The sequence below is a fragment of the Carya illinoinensis genome, chromosome 5 (genome assembly GCF_018687715.1).
Source record: "Carya illinoinensis cultivar Pawnee chromosome 5, C.illinoinensisPawnee_v1, whole genome shotgun sequence".
In the NCBI taxonomy this organism is placed as follows: domain Eukaryota; kingdom Viridiplantae; phylum Streptophyta; class Magnoliopsida; order Fagales; family Juglandaceae; genus Carya; species Carya illinoinensis.
This window is the reverse complement of record NC_056756.1, coordinates 2443818-2466628: the sequence shown is the minus strand read 5'-3', so window position 1 is coordinate 2466628 and position 22811 is coordinate 2443818. Positions and strand designations below refer to the sequence as shown.

General features: G+C 34.1%; 2 protein-coding genes and 1 pseudogene across 2 annotated transcripts; all 3 read left to right on the top strand.

Moving 5' to 3' along the window:
• The first annotated feature begins 860 nt into the window (after nucleotides 1–860).
• LOC122309072 (pathogenesis-related protein 1-like) lies at nucleotides 861–1781 on the top strand. The gene has a single exon (XM_043122429.1). It carries the CDS (start codon nucleotides 1115–1117, stop codon nucleotides 1601–1603), a length of 489 nt encoding a protein of 162 aa, XP_042978363.1. The 5' UTR covers nucleotides 861–1114; the 3' UTR covers nucleotides 1604–1781.
• A 6541-nt stretch (nucleotides 1782–8322) lies between these two features.
• Nucleotides 8323–9017, top strand: LOC122309141 (pathogenesis-related protein 1-like). Its single transcript, XM_043122511.1, has one exon. The coding sequence runs from the start codon at nucleotides 8390–8392 to the stop codon at nucleotides 8891–8893; it is 504 nt and encodes a 167-aa protein (XP_042978445.1). The 5' UTR covers nucleotides 8323–8389; the 3' UTR covers nucleotides 8894–9017.
• A 2884-nt stretch (nucleotides 9018–11901) lies between these two features.
• LOC122311492 lies at nucleotides 11902–22333 on the top strand (annotated as a pseudogene).
• The last annotated feature ends 478 nt before the right edge of the window (nucleotides 22334–22811 follow it).

The window sequence follows — 22811 nt, the reverse complement described above, 5'->3', positions numbered from 1 at the left end:
ACACACTTGCCTCCCTCCATTGTCCATCTTCTCTTAGTGGTTGTGTCCATGGCAAAAATGCAAAATCAATTGTGTCCATGGAGAAGTTTTTCACACTGATTCGGAGTTTCAGAGAAGCCAGAGGATTTTGCATATCAGAAAATAGATTTTGCATTCGAGCAATATGATTTTGTGATAGAGGTTGTCGAGTTCATGTACAGTGAATAGTGGAGATTCGGATCAATATTACGCACAGCACCAATTTAGAGTGTCATTTACGTCTTAATGTATAGTGAATATCTAACATGTGAGAAGATTATAGAATTGTAGTACTGACGATTTGTATTTTTGTTCCGTTTGATCATAATAGATTGCTATCATCATTATCGTGAATGTGATATGAATTAAGAGAATCCCAAAAACTGAATCAAATATGGGTTGCATGCAATGCAGAGCTGCAATTTTTGAATGTGATACGAAAAAATTGTGATTATTGGAAGATGTTATCACCACATTTTTTTGTAACCGGATCAATGAATTCTTAATCGAAAGTTGTTTCAATTGGAAGTGTTCGGAAGTTCAACGAGGATTTGTTTGAATACTCTGTTTGATTCTGTGATATCTTAAGTGTTTGGAAAATGTCTCCCGCAGGGATGGAAGGATGGGGGAGGGGTGGGTACTGATGGAGGAATGATGAAAATGGAGGTGGAAGGGTGAAAATGGGTATCGGGCAGAGGGACAGGAAATGGTTTCTCTCTTTTTTATTTCTAGTTCTTGTTCCCCATTATTATTATTATTATTATTATTTTTCTAATTACGGTTTTTCTTTTTTTTACTTCCAGGGGATGGTGAAAATGCAACTCGGGCAGGGCAATTAATGAAAAAGTCACGTGATCGGTCGATGATGGGTTCAACTCGTGGGCTCCGTAGCATCACCCAAAGACTTGTGCATGCAAGTCCCTACCACGATTGTCTGATTGGAATGAAGTCGTAACCCATACGCTACGGCGAACGATGAGAATCTAGAACGTGCAAGAAAAATATCATTGATTCATTACTTTTTGAGTCATCCAAAGGCAACTGCAAGTCAATTTGATCTCCCTTCTTTCCAAGGTATCCGGGGGGCAATACTGCAATGGGTAATATTTCATTAGCAATTGTCTGTGTCCTGAATTATACCATTATCCATCTCTCCTGTCCCCAGATTGATTCATCATCACAAGAATACGTCGACGCTCACAACGCAGCTCGATCACAGGTTGGAGTCGGAAATATTACTTGGGATGCTAGCGTAGCGGCATACGCACAGAACTATGCTAATCAACGTATGGGTGATTGCAGCAAACTAGTGCACTCGGGTGGACCTTACGGTGAGAATCTTGCATGGAGCAGCGGTGACCTCTCGGGAACGGCTGCCGTTAACCTTTGGGTAGGAGAGAAGACCTACTACAACTACACCACTAACTCATGTGCTAACGGCCGCCAGTGCGGCCACTATACTCAGGTGGTTTGGCTCGAATCTTTGCGCTTGGGCTGTGGTAAAGTCAGATGCAACGACGGCGGCACATTCATCAATTGCAATTATGATCCCCCCGGCAACTATGTCAGGCAGCGGCCGTACTAGTTAACAGGTGTTGCTTATGGAAAAAATGATCATCTTTTCCTATTATATTTAACAGTAATTGATTTTTCCTTTTCATTTCGTTATTGAGAATGATACCACGATTGATCTGATCTCCCTCCTCCCAACGAGCGTTGTTATTCTACAATATTCATGAAATCAGTCGGTATATTTGCATCAAGTTGATTCATTTCATATGTTCGCCTCTTGGGTAGATGATCCTAACTGCCACCGGTCAAAGCAGGTGGAATTCGCCCCAACGCCCCAGCCTTATCTCGAGGAGAATTTGGATAAAAGTTTTAGGAGATTCTCATCCATGAAATATTCATTAATTTGATACCAAAAAGGCCGAATAAACCCCAAATGGGCCGAATAAATACATAGCAGCACCTTGGGCTTTTATTTTTGGGCCCGCTTAAGCATTACAATGGGAGATCACGTGGTTCTTGTACAAAAGCTCCGAGCATCTCCGTAGGCCAGCCCCCATCGTGCATCCAGGATCCATGACCACGCCCATCACTTTCTTTAATTTTACTGTAATTTCATGAAGATGGAGGGTTTCTCGATGAAATAAAAGCGATAAAATTACACTAGTTTCAGAAGATTACCGAATGATTATTTTATTTTATAATTATTTTTTTTTTTAAAAAAAGAAAGAACTTTCTAAATGATGCGTTCATAGCAGTTTGTTGTGCCGTGGGCTTAGCCATATTGGTCCATGTCCTTAATTCCATGCCCAAACGGCCTAAATTCCCCCCACAAAGCCTACTTCGATAGATCGAAGCTCGCTACGCTGCTCGTGCACGCGTTGCATGGTTTGTGTTGGGCCCTATTAGATCGGGAAGCAGCGTGTTTGTGTATTCTCAGAAGGGAAATGTAAGATTCCAAGCGGTCTTTGCATATATATATATATATATATATATATATTTTTTAATAAAGTGAAATTTATTATTAAAAAAAAAATTATGTAAATTTCAGATTTATTTATTTTTTCAAAATGAGTATATGAAACTTACAGATCTTAAAAATATTTTTTTAAATGAATGTACAGTATTTATATACTTTAAAAATATAAATATTATTTATTCGTATTTTACCTTACTATAAAATTAAAAAAAAAAAAACATTATAAGAATAGTGTGTTAAGTTCAAACAAAACCAAACGCATGCATTATGTGTATTTCACATTTAATATACATATAAAAAAATAAATCAAAAAGGTTAATATCGTTTTAATCTATAGTAAATGAATCACGCGAGAACTATTATAGCTCCATTTTGTTGACATGTTCGATTTATATTGTCTATCTATTCCAACTTGACCCGAATAATTGACATGTAATTGAAAATTCGTAATTCTTTGGAAAATCCCATTATATCAATTAGATGCGGTCGTAAGTATTATTTCACCTTTCATCGGATCGGGTCAAAACAAAATATTTCGGGTCAAATTGAAAGACCAAATTTAGTAGGTATATTATACGTACACCATACATCTGTTAAGAAAAAAATAAAAATAAATGTATGATATAATTATATATAGAGATAATGAGTATAATTTTTCATAAATCAATAGTAATTGGTTTTGACCCCATGAGAATATCCATTGAACATTGAATGCTTAATTGCTTCATGCATGTATGTACTCATAATTGACACATGGATCCATATTTCTCGCACCAATTACCGGACCAACCAGAAAATAATAGCTTTCGACTTTGGTCGCTAGTAGTTATCCTAAGGAAGCCATGCATGCGTGGAAATGTTTAATCATCGCTTGGCTTGAGGAAATTAGCCACGAGGTTTTGAAGAGATCAGATCAAGCAGAGACAATTTAGAAACTGTACAAGATTTATTGAGGCTAACTAGCCAATCTAAGTGGAGATTGTAAATAGAATTTCTTATTTTAAAATAGATGTAAGGTGCTACCGCCAACACTTTGTACGTATACATAGTGATAAATTAATTTTTTTTATAGAAGTAATAATTTTTTGTATATTTTAAAAAATTATTAAAAAATAAAAAACACAATATGAAGAAATAAACAAATAAAAATATTAAAAAAAATACATTTCGATATAAATAATGGGTCGGTGGATCTATCATTTTTCTTTTAAAATATTACATAATTACTAGGAAGCGTAATTTTCTCTAAACATATTGCTACTATATACATCCGGCCGTTTGAGTTACCCACATATATGTATAATTAATATATATTATATAGTTCCCCGATCCTTAAGGCGCGCTGATCATGAACGCAGCTTTAAAGTAAAATTATTAAGGTTGTGCGCGCAAACCACTTAAAATAAACAGATTTTTGAAAATCGTGAAAATAATCATTTTAATCGCAAAATTTTGATAAAAAAAAAAAATCCATTTGTCTTATAGCTTGCTCAGAATTCATGCATGACTACGTTTTCTTAATTTGTATCGTAGTTTCAGTAGTCCCAGGCCGGCACCAAAAAGTAAGGGCAAAGAATAATCTGAAACTCTTTGCCAACATTTTCCAGCAGAAGAATGAGAAAATAAATAGAAAGAACGACGAAGCAAAGGAAAAGACAAAGTAAAGACAGTGCTATGCAAGTCCCTAGCCACCAATGACCATTGGAATTCCGTGACGTTCAATTACGTACTAGTACAGTAGTCTAGAGAACGTGAAGGGAAAAATGGTGCGCACACTTTGGAATTGTCTTTGTAGCAAATGAGCAAAGGCAGTCTATACTTGACCCTATTTGTCAGTCATCCAAAGGCATAATTTCCAAGGTGGCGTGTATGGGGGAAGTCTTGGCAAATGGTTAAAAGTTTCCAACCATCATAAATATATATATATATATATATATGACATTTTCACTAACAATTGTTAATTAATCGTGTGGATTTTTTTATCACCTTAGTTGTCCAATATTATCTGATCTCTTGTCCCGTGCAGGCCAGTTAATTAATTCATCACCGAGACTGCTGCGCGCCTCAATGCAGGCATGCATGCTCACTTTAGCACAATTAATAAAATGGATCCCATGCATGCAGATTTCATTCTTTTTGTATCGTGCAGGTTTTTTTTCCCTTTCTATGCATTCAATTGTTGCCTTTAATTGGTCCTTAAAACCGAATACTGCTACAATTAACTCATTTGTTAATATATATATTAACAAAAATTTTATGTGCAGTCATTTTTGTGAACTCCTTTGTGCATTCCAGTGATATGATTTTTTGTATATTAAAAAAAAATTAATCCAACCAATCATATCAGTAGAGTACGTAGAGAGTATGCAAAAGTGATTGTACGTAACATTACTCATATATTAATGATCTATTATATGTAAGACTGCTAGAGTACTAGAATATGGACCCTGGTTGGTGCAGCTAAGTCCTAATTGATACTGAAATTGCCCAAATCTCCATGTATCATAAACTAAAATCTATCAATTCACTCAATAAATTAGTTAGTCCTCAATCGTGTAATTATTTTATAATAAAGCAATAACATAAAGGAAATAAATTGCACAATATGAATATTGATAACGGAGGCAAACCTTTTAAAGAATTTTATAAAGGTAAAATCCTATAGGGCAACCAAATCCGGAAAATTCAATTTTATTATTTGAAAATCAGTTACAAGTAAATTTCAATTATAAAACTCTTGAAGTTGATGTTTTTGTGCCTTTTCAAAATGACTTGCTTTTGAAGAAACTTTTTTTGGAGTATTCATAACTTGACTTTTTTGAATGCAAGAATATGCAAGTAATCCTATCAATTAATATGATACGGTATTTTCTTTCACCATCCACTTTACTTTAAATTTTGAAGCGATCTTTATATCCTCGCAGCTTTTTGTGATCTTATATTTGTTGCCAAGATAGAATTCAGGCAACTCACATGTCTTGGCGTTTATGGTGTTTATTTGTCCACAATAATGACAAATAGGCACAAACTTACTTCCAATCTCACCTTGATTTAGCTTCTTTCATGTTGATGTTTCATGTGGCCTTTTAAAATAATTTGTTTTTGAAGATGACTTCTTTTAGAACATCCACAACTTGGCCGGCTTCTTTAAATGCAAGAACATGTAAGTGCTCCTATCAATTAATGTGATGTAACATCTTTTTTTCTAATCCACTTTGCTTTAAATTTTGAGGCGAATTTTACATCATTGCAAATTTTTGTGATTTTATCTTTGTTGTAAGAAAAAATTCAGACAATTCACTTATCTTGGTGCTTATGGTATTTATTTGCTGCCTTAACTTTAGGATTTGGTTTCCAAGTATCTTTATCTTTTTCTTTACCATTATTTTTTTGCACTTTACTCAAATTAAAGTAATATGGCTTTATATGACTAGAAATACTATAATAATGACAAATGAGCACAAACTTACTTCCAACCTTACCTCGGTTTAACTTTTTTGAGGTTGATGTTTCTTGTGACTTTTTAAAATGATTTACTTTTGAAGCGACTTCTTTAGGAACATCAACAACATGATTTTCTTTAACAAATACAATACCATTCTAGGTAGTGGTAGCGGATTATGAGGCTTGAGGATATTTGTCTTGGAAGGTTAAATACTCAAACTTAGTACGGTTATAACTGGGTTTCTCCTGGAACTCTAGTGGCTGAATTACGATCACTCAATCTCAATTTTAGATCAACGATTATACTTTTTGAGAGAAATAATATAAAAATTCTTCAATGAGTTTTCTCACCAAAATAAGCAATAGGAAAGTGACATAAAAAAATATCTAAAATTAAATCTCTACATATCTTAACCAATAGGATAACTTAAATAAATAATCTGAAAGCAGTTTAAATTGCAATAAGATTCTATTGACAGAGTGACTTTGTCACGTCAGACTTTTTTGATGGGATATTGTTGACACTTGTCACTTTTAATCTTATCAACATTAGTAGTTTTCCATTCAAATTCTTTTTTGGATAATTACAAAATCTTTGGAACTCAATTTTTATACTCTTAACTTATCTAAAACAATTCTTAATAACTGCGAGATAAACTTAAAATAGTTACTTAATCTTATTATTTTTGTCACTTAATCATATCAAAATTTATCAATTTATCAATTTAGTCACTTAATCTTAATCAAACTCTTGCATTTACAGATACCCTTGCACACATATATATATATATATATATATAATCCTCATGATCGATAATTTCGATTAATCACCTTGACTTGTGACAACGAATATATGTGTATATATATATATATATTTATATATAACATGCGCTGACGAGTTTTAATTAATTTTCTATCCACAAATTAAGTTAATTCATGTTCACGTACGGCAGGCATGCATGCATCGAGATAGCCGTGCTCGTCAGGTCATGACCAGTAGTAATACTGTTCAACGTGGTGTAAGACCTGTCACCATATATAATTAGTATTGAAAAATTTTTCTTGTTATCTTCATATTTTATATATTATATTTATTTTAATTTTTTTTATTTTTTTATAATAAATATATAATATATAGATAATAAATAAAATAATTTAATTAATTTAATAAAAATAAAATAAAATAAAAAATAATATTTTAATATATAAAATATATAGTAAAAGATAATGTGCAGCATTCCTCCGTTAGGATCACCCGAGTTCACGCACGCACGAGTTCGATCGCAATCAACTTCGCTTACGTTGGTCATGGTTAGCATACTTTTCACGATGATCGACTTACAGATCAGGTACGACTCCCACCCTGGACGGGAAGCTGCTAGCTAATTGCGTTGATTTTTAGGCCATATATCGACATATATCTAATTAATTATAAGTTTTCTTACAGGATAAAGGCGTAGACTTCTACCATGCAAGCTTAAGGCACCTAAATCGCCGGCGGATTCAAGGGAGCAGATCAGGCAAAACCAAAATATGGTTATAAGTACGTAATTGTTTTGTTTAGAAAACTTGAGAATTTATATATATTTAGGTTTTTTTTTCTTAAAATAAACAATATAGAACCACAATAAAAAAATTTCAATTTTCTTAGAAACTTAAAATATTGTGTCCCTAAAACTTTTTATTATATAATTATGAATTAAATACTTGAAGCTAGCTTATAATATTTGTCTATTTTCATAATTAGAGTTCTTTCAGCCTTTTTCTTTTATTATCTTATAGAATATCTTTTCTACAGTAAATGACACCAGGCACTTTGCCATTTTCCTTGAGTTGATTTCTTTTAACATTTTTGTTGTAATTAAAGCTAGCTAAACATGTTAGTTTTTTGCTAGCTAGCTAGAGAGAAAATTACGCGTGCAGTGGACTCATAAGCCCAAAAATGATATTAATATACAATAGCTGATAGCATTTTTTTTTTCCCAAGAATATGTGTCTAATTGTATTTTTTGTATCATAGATGGTACGTACGTACACTACGCTTTATATATATATATATGAAAGACATATAAAAATTAATATAATCATTATAATCATTATTATGGCGCATGCAACTTGCCAGTGGTGCTTTAGGTCTCTTTAGTTCCACCAAGGTTTTACGTGTAGTATACGCTTCCCACGTTTGAAAATTCTACTAAAGATCATCTTCCAGAATCCATGACATAATTTCCACAGTAGTACTACTGGTGGCTAGGAAATGATAAAATTAGACTGGGAAATGAAAAAATTACGAAATTTCGTGTCCCTACCCTAACTCGTTTGAATATTGACCCAAGCGTTGATAATTTCCCTATATATACCACTCGATCATTCATGCTCTGGCTCTACCATCCTGCACGCTAATTAGCTTTTGCTTTGCATTACATACGAGAAACCAATATGCAGGGACTCATGATCATGAGAAACATTTCCCCAGCAATAATATTTGTTTTTGTCCTGACCTTTGCCTTCGTCCATGAATCCAGCGCCCAGGATTCACCACAAGACTACGTCAACGCTCACAACGCGGCTCGATCACAGGTTGGAGTCGGACCTATTACTTGGGATGCTACCGTTGAGGCATACGCAAAGAATTATGCTAATCAACGTAAGGGTGATTGCAACCTAGTGCACTCGGGTGGCCGTTACGGTGAGAATCTTGCAGGGAGCAGTGGTGACCTCTCGGGAACGGCTGCCGTTAACCTTTGGGTAGCAGAGAAGGCCGACTACGACTACAACTCTAACTCATGTGCTACCGGCCGCCAGTGCGGCCACTATACTCAGGTGGTTTGGCGCAATTCTGTGCGCCTTGGCTGTGCTAAAGTCAGATGCAACAATGGCGGCACCTTCATCACTTGCAACTATGACCCCCCGGGCAACTATGTCGGGCAGCGGCCTTACTAATTGCAAGCATGCATGCATCTACGAGTTTCATTTTAGAGGGTGACCTTGAATAAGTGATCATGTAATATTAACGACACCAAATTACTCTGAATAAATAAAGTGAAACTCGTGAAGTAATATTATATATGAGGAGGTCATGCATCGACTTCGTTTGCGTTGGCAGCCTTCCCCCCAACTTTTGGCTTCTTCCCGACTATACATGCATATTGCGACATCTTAATTTATACGCCACAAATTATTAAGTTCCACAATCAAATTCTTAATTTCTTGTTCATATCGAGGAGAATGACAAACATATATAATAATAAATTAAAGCCATTATGTTTTTTGAGTTGATCCCCGTTACATGCATCGTGTTGATCATTGATTTACCACATTGATTTTGGCCAATAGACAGTTGAAGTCCGATTAATCTAGATTGTTGGGATAAGAATAGTTAGTCATGGTCTCGACTCAAAGAGCTCGTTAACCGGATAAAGTCTGCTTCTTAGATAATAGCCATTGAGCTCCATGTTAATAAAGAAATAAACCACTCACTCATAACTATATAACCGATCTTAACACATAGTAATTAGTATTTATCTATATGATCTGAAAATCTTATAAAAAGTTACTCTGTAAGATGGAAATAGAATCGACGAAGCGAAGAAAATACTCTCACTCTCTCTTGAATTTCACTAGAGATAAGAAAAGAGTCATGGCTAACTTAATTATTGGGGTTGTCCGGTCCGATCCTTCCTTCAAGATCCGGTAGAGTCTAGCAACAATTTACTTGTTTTATAGGAGGAGTTCAAACAGAAGGCGAGAAATGAAATGGTCAGTATCCTACCATATTCATGTTGACATTAATCCCCTAGCCGAAAAACGGAAAAATGCACGAACAGTGATTGAATTCATAATGGTACCACTTTCTCAATTTTATAACTCTATACTTGAAAACAAACATGTACTTGTTATTGACAATCACAACTCTGCCCTACCACTCAAAACTACATCATTTTTAAAAATTCTATATACAGTCATTTTTTCATATTTTTTATACACTCAATTATTGTGATTAATTGGTTGTATAATTTTTTTATATTAAATAAATATTTTGACAAATTACATTAATGGAGTCTATAAAGAGTATGAAAAAATAACTGTACAAAATAGACTCTATTCCTTTTGTTCCATTTAGACCAAATATATGCTTGTTTGACGAATTCAGGTATTAACACAAATGATCACGTAGGATTTTAACATAATATGTGGCCCTCAATTATAGGCTCATTGTCTTGGCTAATTGATTTGATCTACTTGTGAGAGAATATTACTAATGTAAGACATGATGTATGTGTATTTGTTTTGGTCAAACGTAGAAAAACTTTAGATGGCGGGTACGTTGTGATCATTTAAATATTCCTTAAATTATGTGGAAGGATGGCTATATTTAATTATAGCTATCGCCCGGCCTATATATCCTGCTCTAGCTCTTCTCATGTGTACTTAATTATGACTTCAGGGAAATTCGAGAGATCAAGCAATCTACAGCGTGATCACGGGCCTATTAGAAGGCTTAATTAACACGGTCATGAAATTCATTGGCACGTAAAAAAACTAAGCAAGAAGTTTTCCGGAAAAATGGAGAGAATTAATTGTAATCCTCTTAAATTAATTATAATAGGCCGCCGGAGATCCCAATTAGTGGCCGTAATTACCTATAGTGTCACCCTTGGTCATTCTTTTTTAGACAATTTTCTTTTCTTTAAAAGAATCTTATAAATATATATATTCCAAAGACCTCATGCATGAAATAAAAAACAAAAAAAAAAATAAAAATAAAAATAAAAAGTAAGGGATATATATCACGGCCGTGAAAATAAAAGTGATAGATCAATGTCTAAAAATCTTATATAATTATGGTGAAAATTATATTTTCCTATCATGCATGATGGTGGATAGAATAGAGATTAATATTCTGCAGGCTAGTTGTAATAGATAATTTGCAAGAAAGAAAAACAAGAGAATCGCTCAAGAGCTCAGAGAAAACGACACTGATATTCTATAGAAAATAATCAATCTCAATAATGGTGAAAATCTACCCACAAGCCGGGCTAAATTAGCTATAAAATTGAAAATATCATAATTTTCCAAAAATAGTAAAATCCTAAAGCATACACCAAAAATAAATATGCAAATAAAAAAGTAATATGCCAAAGATCTAACTTAGATTGGATTCAGAAATATTTCCTACACGAGCAATCAAATATTAACATAAAATGCAGATAATATCTAAAAATAGAGATTTGGAGGGAAAAACAGTAGATTTTGACATCGAAAACGATGCACACCAAGCATACCTTTGTATAAACGAAGTGCGTGCCGAAAAGAGCTTTACGAATTGGGATTATATGTGCGATTCCAATACCCATAATCAAAGTTATGATCAAAATATCGAAATGTGTCCAAAACTATCTCAAATCATGAAAGATCATTGTTTCCTGCTATACTTCCGCTAATTTGCCTCCTCAATGTATTTTAGCACCATCAATATGTAATCTAACAATTCAACATCATCTAACTCGGACTGGCCTTGTGTAGATACACGGTATTGCAATGCTGCATGCAGGGACAAGAAATATCAGCCGGACCGGTTTCGATTCATTAATTTTATTATGAAGTAATACGTAAATTTGTCTAGCATTCTTCTATAAGAAAACTATACTCTAGGAGCTAGCTTTCTTTGTTTTGGAAAAGGAGTCCCTTCATTTGGATGTCATGTGCACAGCCTTGATCAGCTCTTTTCTCCATTCTAAAACTTATCTGGAATTGACCGCAAAGTGTTAATGCATGTCCAAGGAGGAAGTCTATAACTTTAAGTTGCGTAAAATGGCGACAAATATTAGTAACTTATATAAAGTACTTAATAGAAAATTCTTAATTCCTTATATATAGCCACTGTAATGGCAAGTTTCTCATCCAGCTAGAGTAAGATTTCATCTTACCTTCAACACGAAATTACAAACATGGGTTTGTCTAAATTTTCTTACCTTCTTTTTTCTTTGGGCTTAGCAATATTATGGTTCCCCTTTCTCTTGCCCAAAACTCACCACAAGACTACATCGATGCTCACAACGCTGCTCGAAAACAAGTTGGTGTCCAAAATATGACGTGGGACACCACGGTAGCAGCCTATGCTCAAAACTATGCAAACACAAGGATTGATGACTGCAATCTGGTGCATTCAAGCTAGGGGTGCTACTCGCACCATACGGTGCGGGGTAGCCCCCTCCCCACACCCCGCTCTGCATGGTGCGGGGGTGGGGTTTTTCCATCCGTCCCCCGCCCCCGCATCTCCGGGGCGGGGTGCGGAGCGAATACCCGCCCCGCCCCGCCTCATTTTCCCTTTAAAAAGTTACTACTTTTTTTTATATTTAAAAATTATTTCTAAATCTAAAAGTGATTAAAAATATATTTTTAGATCCAAATTGTAAATTTAAATTTTATAAATATGACTATAATTTAAAAATTATGTAGTTTTTAAATTTGCTAGTGCATATTTTATATAAGTTGTAGTGTAGTAGTTTTAAACTATATAGTTTTTAAATTTGTTAATGCATACTTTGTAAACAACTCTAAAAAATTGTAATATATATATATTTATATATACACAATTTGTAAAATATAAAAATATATTTATATATATAAACATATATTTATGCTTTTGAATATATATAAATATTTATGCTTATATATATATATAAATATTTATATTTTTATATATAATATTTATATATGTAGGGGGCGGGGCGGGGGAAATGCGGAGCGGGGTTGGGCCCTCCCCGCCCCCCGTCCCCACTAGGGGGACTAGATGCGGGGCGGGGGACCCCGCCCCGCTCATGCGGGGCGGTGTTACCCGCCCCGCCATGGCGGGGACGGGGCGAACGGGGGCGGGGTAGCGGGGTGCGGGGCCCCGCTGCCCACCCCTAATTCAAGCTGTACTTACGGGGAGAATCTGGCCAAAGGCAGTGGTTCCTTTACGGGGACAGCTGCAGTGAATTTGTGGGTGGCAGAGAAGCCTTACTATTACTACAGCAACAATTCTTGTGTTGGAGGACTGTGCCTGAATTATACTCAAGTTGTCTGGAACACTTCAGTCACTACAAGAATTATAGTCATTTGCATCGCAAGTTTTAGTTGCAAAATAAGAAAAAATCGATGCAAATATCTTTTTACATCGATTTTTAATCGTCGACAGTTGGATGCTATTATTTAGTTATTATTAAGTTTTCGCATCCGTTTAATGAAATGGTTGCTAATACCTTACATTTTGCATCAATTTTTATATGTTGAAAAAAATCCAAAATTGGTTAGAATTACTCATCCCAACCACCTATGTGTTTGGATGCGAATGTATATTTGCATCCATAATAAATCGATGCAAAAATAGGATAGTTGGATGCAATTGGGGAATGTGAGTTTATCATGTTTGTCCATTCGCATTCATAATAACTCGATGCAAAAAAGATTTTTGCATGCGAATGGACATTTGCATCCACAATAAATTGATGTAAAATAACTTCATTTGAATGCAATTGGTGCAAATAGTTTATTATATTTGTCTACTCACATCCATAATAACTCGATATAAAAGCAAAGTTAGATTACGAATGGACATTTGCATCCACAAAAACTCGCCACAAAATAACTATATTTTGATGCAATTAGGGTAAACAGTTTATCATGTTGTTATTTCGCATCCATAATAAGTAGATACAACAAATTGGTTTGGATGCGAATAGACATTTGTATCCATAATAACTCGATGCAAATATAACTTTATTTGGATGCAATTGGTGCTGCCATTTATCAGTTTTCCGTTCCATATTTGTGGATTTTGCATCAATTTTATATTGATGCAAATATATAATTAAAAACATTTAGATGGTTTAGATTTTTTGAGATGCATATAATATCTTTATCATCCAAAACCCAGTTCCCTGCAACTAATTTTACAACTACACGTACTGTACATGCTTGAGCTGTTAAGAGTATATAAATCATTAATTTGGAGAGTTATCAACTACTTGCTTTTTTGGAAATTAAGTTGATTTCAAATATTTACTACTCAAATTGGCTAAGACAATTAAACATATACATAGTTTAAGATATAAATAAATATATATATATATATATATATATATATATATATAAACTGTTATAAAAAACCCATTAATTAGTTTATACATATCCCTATAATGTATAAACTGGAAGAAACATATAGTTTCAGTAATTTTTTTTACTTGTATTAGAAGCAAATTTAGTAGATCAGCTAGGATTTAATTCCCTTTACTTAATAATACGAAGGGTACATAGAAAATAACAACAAAGTACTCAAGGATCCTTAACCAAATCAAATTATAAATTCATTGACATTATAATTTATATAGATGGAGGGGTAGCTTGATATATTTCAAAGTACTGCTAAAATTTCTCTAATCATCTAACACATACCATTATTGCATCTATTCTTTGAAAAAATGAATAAAATGTTTCGGCCAAAGCCACCTCCAACTATAGCATGCTTGTTGTCCAATAAAAGCCATTCAAGTTTCTACATGAAAGATATATGAAGATCATGGGTTAAGAATGTGCAAATGATAGGAATTTACTTAGAAATGGAAGAGAACAAGGAAGTACAAAAAATATGAAATTTTCACCAAAAATGGCATTTGACAGCTTTTTAGTAATTTGTTAGAACCAAATTAAATAAAGAACTAAAGCTCACAAGATGACTGGTTTTGTCCCTTGTTTTAAATATTTTTTCATATGAACAAATAACTTTGGTTGAGCAAAAGATGCAAATGAAAAATGGGAATGAAATGGACTAGTTGAATCAGGAATATTGAGTGCATAGCAGAATTTTCAGCACTACCATGGACAGCTAGTAGCTTTAGTCCTACTTATGGTCTTAAACATCTCTCATTTATCCACAATCTTAACTAAATAAACTAAGCATACTAGAGTTGAAAGTTTCTGAAATCGAAGGGAAAAAAAGATAATCTAGAACACAAAAAACTAAATAGAGAAGGGTACGTAAAGTGCTGTTTAAATAATGTACAACTTTGTTGAACATATCTAGGGTGGTAGAAAGAAAGATGAATCAAAATATAATGAAGAAATGAAAATTATCTTTTATTTTGTAGGCAGATAAAATAAAAAAATGCAAATGGATCGCAACAATAGTTAATGTTTGTATCTAAGGGGCAACTTCAAAGTTCATATGGTCCGTGATATTACGAAAGTAACAAGGAATTGATACCATCAATTTGTGTAATCATAGGACTGAAACATTCAGCTATACCCTTGTTGTCAAACACCCACAAGAAAGTTCATGACAACGGACCAAGAGAGTTTGTTGGTCTAAGGTTCATTACCACCCACTGCATATGAAAAAAAAGGCAAGATAGTCTTTAATCAGGCATTACAAGTGCACCCAAAAAAATAAAAAATAAGACTAGAACACACATCAGGAACTAAATAAGTGCACGAATATATTTGATCAAATATATTATAGAAGTTGGTTTAGTCTTATTTATAGTCCACTTGCCAACACAATGACCCCACTTAAACTAAACATGCTAACCCAACACAAGCATCTCAAAAATATCTTACTCTCCATCTCAAACTTTTGAAATTCATTCACATTTTATCTCAAGTAAGAAAATAAAAGTGTTTTTTACTGTACAACAGGACTGATGTATTAAGCAAGATTTATGGTACACTACCACAATATTCACATGCACACAGCACAAAACACACACATAGAGAAGCCTTGGGCCCAGTCAGATAAAACTTCGTCAAGCCCATCAAATTTCTAATTCTCCACTCAGCCATATGAATCATTTTTTTTTTTTTTTTCATTTCGGCCAATAAGGCCCATACTCTGCCACTTTTTTTAATCGTCTTCTTCACCAATCCTACTTATGATATTTTTCTTCTCCTAATGCCCCCATTTTTCCCCTTCAACTCGAATCAAATTACCCTTTCTCATTAATATACCCATAAGTCTCATTGCAAATGGTCAAATCATCATGGATGAGTCTCTTGAATCTCAAGAGAAACTTGTTTACATTGTACAATCAATGATATGTAACAGAAAACTGTTACTTAATACACATTTTCACATGGTTATAGAAAAAGCAAGTGGCCACGTAGTTCTCCTTTTCATCGGATACACTAACACCATAGAAACGCTAAAAAAGGTTCTGAAATTGTACTTCCTTTTCACAGACTTCTACACCTGTTATCTTCTGTGTTGAAAAATCCCACCAACTAAATTGTTTAAATGACTAAAACAAAAAGATCGTTTTCAAAAAATCTACCAAACAATTCTCCTTTTCATAATACACAATTCCGTCTTATCACCGGTTATCTACAACAGGTTTGCATTTAAAGTAAACTTGCATAACAGACTACATATTTCATCAGCACTTATTTTCAATGAGTAATAACTCCTAAGTAAATTGTTTTGAGATGAGAAACACAAATACTAACATTTATTGTAGCGAAGATAAACTAGAGATAATAATTCGAAAGAAACTTCAAGAACATGCTGATATTTCTCTATTCTTACATGATATTAGCACCCAAAGAAGATGATGGTTTATGTCAACTAGGTTATAGTTGTAAGAGAGGCTGTATACCTTATAACAGCTATGACAAATGGACTCAAATATGCCTGGCGAAGGTGATTCCAGGTGTCATGTCTGATAAGCTCCCAAATATATGTAGGAATAATCACCAAATATGATTAGGGAGACCCTGACCAACTATATATGCTGGTTTAAGGATCAACTAGCATATATGTAATGAGGCTATAATATCTACTTGTCTTTTAGTACTTTTTCTGTTAAGTGCGCTTGTATGTGCATGACAAAAAGTTATATACTGAAAAGTGGAACCAGCATATAATAATACAATGAGGCTTGCAAAGTAGCTTACACAAATCAAGCTATCATTTGTTATATACGGTGAAAAATGGACCTATAGCTATAAATTAATGACATATACGTAGCTTATGTGAGGATTGAAGTCGATTTAGGTATTCCTATCCGGTGGGCAAAAGCTTTTCTTCCTATCAGGAGTATTAGTTTTTTGTCATTGCTTTGAGTTGAACTTTTCTCTTTTTAGTCTGTTATGAGTTGTCCGTTTAGTGGCATGCCCTGACGTTTTAATATCAGTTGTTTTAGAGTTAGTTTTAGATCTTTTTTACAGGTGAAGTTAGTTTTAGATTTCAAATTGTAGCCTATATAAAGGCCATGCATGAGACATATTATGTGTGTAGCTCCGTATATTTTTCTTCAGTTTCATTAATAGAGTTCTCTTGCGAGATTTTTCTTTATATTCTTGTGATCTCAATGTGATTTCTTTATGGTTTTCAAAATAGCTGTGTGATGTCAATGCAGCATGTTTAATTTCCATGATGTCTACTATATTAAAATTTTTGGCAATAGGAAAGACCACATGATTCCGCCTGCTGTTCATGTTCATGTGTTTGCATATTGTTCAATATCATCCCATAACACTAACTCACTGATATGACCATAACTCTAACTCACTAATATGACCAACTTATCAATTATTATAACCCATATGCAGCATGCCTATAGGCTTATAGCATATACGCCACTTTACTTTCCATTCAAACCACACACATCAAAGTAGAAATCCCTTAAATATTAGCAACATATGCATGCACATAGGTATATTGACAATTAAAAACGGAATCAAAGTCAGTAAACCCCAAAACATATCCGATCACTAAATTTACGGTCTACCCTATACAACAGATCTATCAAAACTCATCACAAGCCCATGTATCATTTTCCTGCTTCTGGTAAAAGTCCAAAAACCGAGAACACAGTAAAGAACACCCACAAAATAAACGAAAGAGAGACAGAATCATACATTTCTGGAGGAAAATAAAATTTTATGGTACACTACCACAATATTCACAGGCTAGCCCAATCTATGTACTTTTGATTTAATTAATATTTGAGAAAGAAAAGTTCAATCTATGTACTTCCGATCCTGATTTTCATGGTAATATGTCAAATCATAGAAAAGAAGCTGCATCTTTTCATTGTAACATGGCATAACTCTAAAAAATTAAAGAGAGTTAATGCTAAAATAAATCAAAACCCTATAATAGAATAACAGAGCACAATTTACCTCATCATGAAGCATGCCAAAGGTCTTTCTGTTGAGTTTCACTAAACCAACTGAAGAAGCTACGTGCATAAGATTCTTCATGAATAAGTCAGGATGTATGCACAAGAAGCTAAAATGGTAAACAAGGATAAACCCTGATTACATTATTTGGGAATAAAATCTGGCACTAGAGACAAAGCTAACAATTGTGTCAAGCATGAACGAGTGCCTAAAAAGGTAAAAAAGACTTTTATATCTTACCCTTTGTTTGATCCAGCCATGTCACTTTCCAGCAATGCAGGGACAAAGTAGCACTTGCACAGAAGAATTGTTAAAGAAACAGCGAGATGAACTTTATAAGTTGTGTATGCTTATTGTCCATATAACGCAAGATGAACTTTATGCATTGAATAATCTCAACTAATACCAATCATCAACTCATGCAGTCTGGAATTTATGCAAAGGGGAAACATGACGTGATCACCTATTCCTTCAGTTTATATACATCAATAAATATAAAAATTGTCCAATAATTATTTCTTATTAGTATCGAGTCATACTCTAATATTTGTACCAACTAAAATAATCTAAATATATATATATATATTGTATATCACTCTTTAAATATAGTAACTTATTGTATATCACTCTTTAAATACATATATTTCAACATATTTATATGGTCCCCATATTTCAACATATGAAAACAAAAGCAAGACTCTTTAACTTCTATGGGACATGTTTATGACAATATCAAGACTCAAGGTATTACAACCAAAAAAGAGATGAAGTTAGAAACTAGTACCACAACTTTCTATACTAGCAAAACTTAGCACTAAATATAACATAACCCAAGTGCATACTGATTGCACATAGGCTTGATGAAATCATGCTATGGAGATGGAGAAATTACTAATTTTCCTGAGGAGCAGCCTCAGTATTTGAGTTCACTTGGTATTTCCGATGTCACCTCTTGAGGTTGAGCTGGAGGGATGGAATAAAGGAAGAGAAAATGAAAAATAAGAGGCTAAAATGTTAAGAGAACCAAGTATTAAATCTACTGATTTATTGCTAAATAATTTCATCTGCTATAGAATGAATTTATTTTCTACTTTGCTTCTATTTGGGATCAATTATCTAGCTACTGAACAAGTTTAATCATGAGCATATGAGGGGATTAAATGGTGAAGTCTTATGTAAGAAAGAATGAAGAAATTCTTAGGAGAATTTAAGCAAACAGTAAGAGAATTCACAATAGGAATTTGACACTGAGTTGTGTAGATCTTTCTCTTGTGCTTCTGGTTTGTGCCTTCTGTTCGTACTTGGATCAGGGTTCAAAAAGGGTGTTTAGATGAGGCTACAATGACAAAGGCTTAAAGTTAGGAGTAGTTGCAAGAGAAAATAAAATGAACAGTCGGAGGTAGGAGACAAACTTTCTACTGTTTCAGTTGTTGTCCAGCTATGTTTCATTTCAATTTTTGTACCACTTGACACAATTACATATACACACATTTTCCATGGTCGAAATAAGGAGGAAAAGGGTTCTAACTTATAGAGGATGCTCTTGAATCATTATGATATTAATTAACACAGCTAGAAGAAGACATGAACCAAAAATAAAAAGAAACGCATCCAAGGCTCTCAGGGTGGTTGTGTTCTATATGCCTAACATAGTCTCAATGGTGGAAATGAATGAAATGCAGCAACCATTATCTAATTTATGCTATTACCATGATCAATAATTAAGGAAAAGAAAAGGAAAACATAGTTATGAGTTGTACAAATATGGTTAGAAAGAATGAGATGGACTAGTGGGAAAACATAGTTCTAAGTTGTACAAATATGGTTAGAAAGAATGAGATGGACTAGTGGCAAAACTAGAAAATTATGAAAGAGAGACTTAAGAGTTTGGGAGAAATCCTTGGCTGTTCACTTTTCTTATTTGCTCCAGGACATAGCTCACAATTACAAACTCATTTTTAGGAGTTCGACACATAAAAATGAAGTTCTGAAATGGATTAAAAAGAGAGGACTAAAATCACAGCAAAAATTGAAATGTTTGGGGCAAAATGGAGTAGAAAAATTATCTTACCTCTTCAAGCAATAGGTTGTGCAAATTTCCCTTGTTTATACACTCCTTCCACTTGGTTATACACTCAACTAAACAAGTAATATATGAAAAAAAAGAAAAAAAAAAAAAAAGGAAGTGGAAGATCATCATACAAAAATTCTGACTGCAACAAAATCTCTCAGAATACAGATGTTTTGGTTGCTATTTTTGTGTTGAGCATATACCTAAGAAAGGAAAGAAACGAAACTAGAGCTTACCAAAACTTAGTTTCCTTCCCTCTCAAGAGTGTGAACTAGAACAAATCTCACTTGATTGTAATAGTAACAATCAAGTGAGCACTCGGGTTATCATTGGAATGAATAGAATAGAATGGCTGGATTTTAGTCCTGCTTGCATGCCAAGATTGCAGTGTGTGACTCCAGTGGGAGCAACCTTTACGTTGGATTCATAAATAATAAGACTGGAAAGAATACTAAAGAGGTTGCTCTTGTTTAAAGTTAATATGTGTGTGTTCATTTGTAACATTCCATAGCTTAGTCTACTATAGTGTAGAGAAAAAAGAAAAGCAGGTAGAAAAAAGCTAAGATACACATAGACTTTAACTTCAGTCTCCTATACCAAGATACACATAGAATTTTCTAGATTTCCACAAATGGATCAAATTCCAAAGATACAATCCGAGAAACCAAGAGGAAAACCTAATCTGTAACTAAGACAGACTACTTTTTTGAAAATGACTAAGATTGATTACAATTACTTTAGAATCTAACAGGTAATTTACCCTTAAAAAATATATACCAGGTAATTCAAACTCACAACAAAATGATGCCATCACATTCATTCTATGCGTTATGATGTTATCTTCACATTACCACCAAGAATCAATCTTGCAGAGTGAGATCCTATATATAGAACTCTAGCATTATTGCAAATCAAATAATACCCACTTCAAGCTCATCCCTTACATTTTTTTTTAATTTTATTTTTATTGGGAAACAAAATTTGAGAGAGACTCAAGCTCATCCTAAACTTCCATCACAATATATTGTGATACTCCTTAAACAAAATCAGAGAATTGCAAAAGCACTATTTTTTGAGATACCAAATAGCTTAAGTTTTCTATCAAATTGAAAAAACAAGAATACCCACAATGCAATTTGAACAGAGAGAGAGAGAGAGAGAGAGAGAGAGAGAGAGAGAGAGAGAGAGAGAGAGAGAGAGAGAGAGAGAGAGAGAGAGAGAGAGAGAGAGAGAGAGAGAGAGAGAGAGAGAGAGAGAGAGTAATACCATTTAGGAATGGGGAGGTGAAGAAGCAGCAGAATTAGTGTTTCGCTGCAGAGACTTTCAATCAAGTCTTCGAGCTCCTTGCGGGTAGACTCTTGGCCGAACATGAACCCATACCTGAGAGAGTTGGCATAGAGCTTAACTTCTTGAGAAAGTGACAGAAAGGTGAGAAGGAAGATGGGGAAGTTTTGATTTACCAGAAGGAAATGGCAGAGAAGGCCGGTAGAGAAGGCTTGGTCAACAATCTCCACCTTCGATTTGGTCAAAATTGTTGAAAAAAATCCAAATTTACCAAATCCCCAATCGCACAGCACCCAGTTGTATGGGGAGGAGAAGACGACCCTAACTTTGACTGGGAAGGCTAGCGAAGTGGAGGAATAGAAGCTTGGGTGGTGAAGGTTAGGTCTCACCGTGCAGGGGTGGATGGACACTGAAATGGTATGAGAAATGGGCAAGCAAGTCAAAGTGGAGAAGGAGTTACGCGGTAACAGAGTGGGTTTGATATCAGGGGAAAACCTTTTTCATTTTTGTGTAAGTTTGCACCCGATCCATTAGCAACGATGGTAGCGCATTGTAATAAAATTTTTCCTATTGCAACACATACTTTCACCTCTATAAAAAAAAAAAAACGCTGCAAAAGAATAAGTTAAGTCACCGCCTGCATTAAATTCACCTATTACAACAAATGCTTGCAAGGACTTATATTTCATTGCAAAAAGTATCTATTGCAATGAATTTATTTGCAACACTATAAAAATCGCTATAAAAGTTCAAATTTATTGTAGTGAGTTCATCTTGCATGCGTCAGGGTTCAATGTATTGACGGCTGGTGGTTTGTCTCCTGCAACTACGATCCCCCGGGCAATTATGTTAGACAACGTCCCTATTAGTCAAAACTTGGAAATCACCTCTAATCCGTGCATGACTACTGCATGCATGCTAAGAGAATATATATATATATATATATATGTACATATATATATGTATATATATCTCTCTATAATAATAAGCGCCTATCGCGCTTCTACAGGAATGAGTAGTGAATTCACACATTCCGTTTTTTTCTTCCGTATTTATTGCATAGTTACTTTTTTAACCTTTTGTTTTCTTCCTTTGTATCTGTTAAAATAAGGATGTTTTGGTATTTTGCAACTGTGTGAGAGAGTCGGCTGCTTTTCTCGATTCTTCTTCTCTTCGTCTCTCTCTTCTCTCTTATCTCTTTGTCTCCACTCCCCATCTTGCTGAACCACTCTCTCTCTGTTTTTGAATTTATGTATTATTTTATTTATGGATTTGATGATCTGTGATTTTTGTTTGCAAAAGATTACTCACCTGCAAAAGCCACGACGATCGATCAAGATCTGCGAT

Excerpts from the sequence above, each read along its gene's own strand:
- LOC122309072 (XM_043122429.1), top strand. The coding sequence starts at position 1,115 with ATGGGTAATATTTCATTAGCAATTGTCTGTGTCCTGAATTATACCATT.
- LOC122309141 (XM_043122511.1), top strand. The coding sequence starts at position 8,390 with ATGCAGGGACTCATGATCATGAGAAACATTTCCCCAGCAATAATATTT.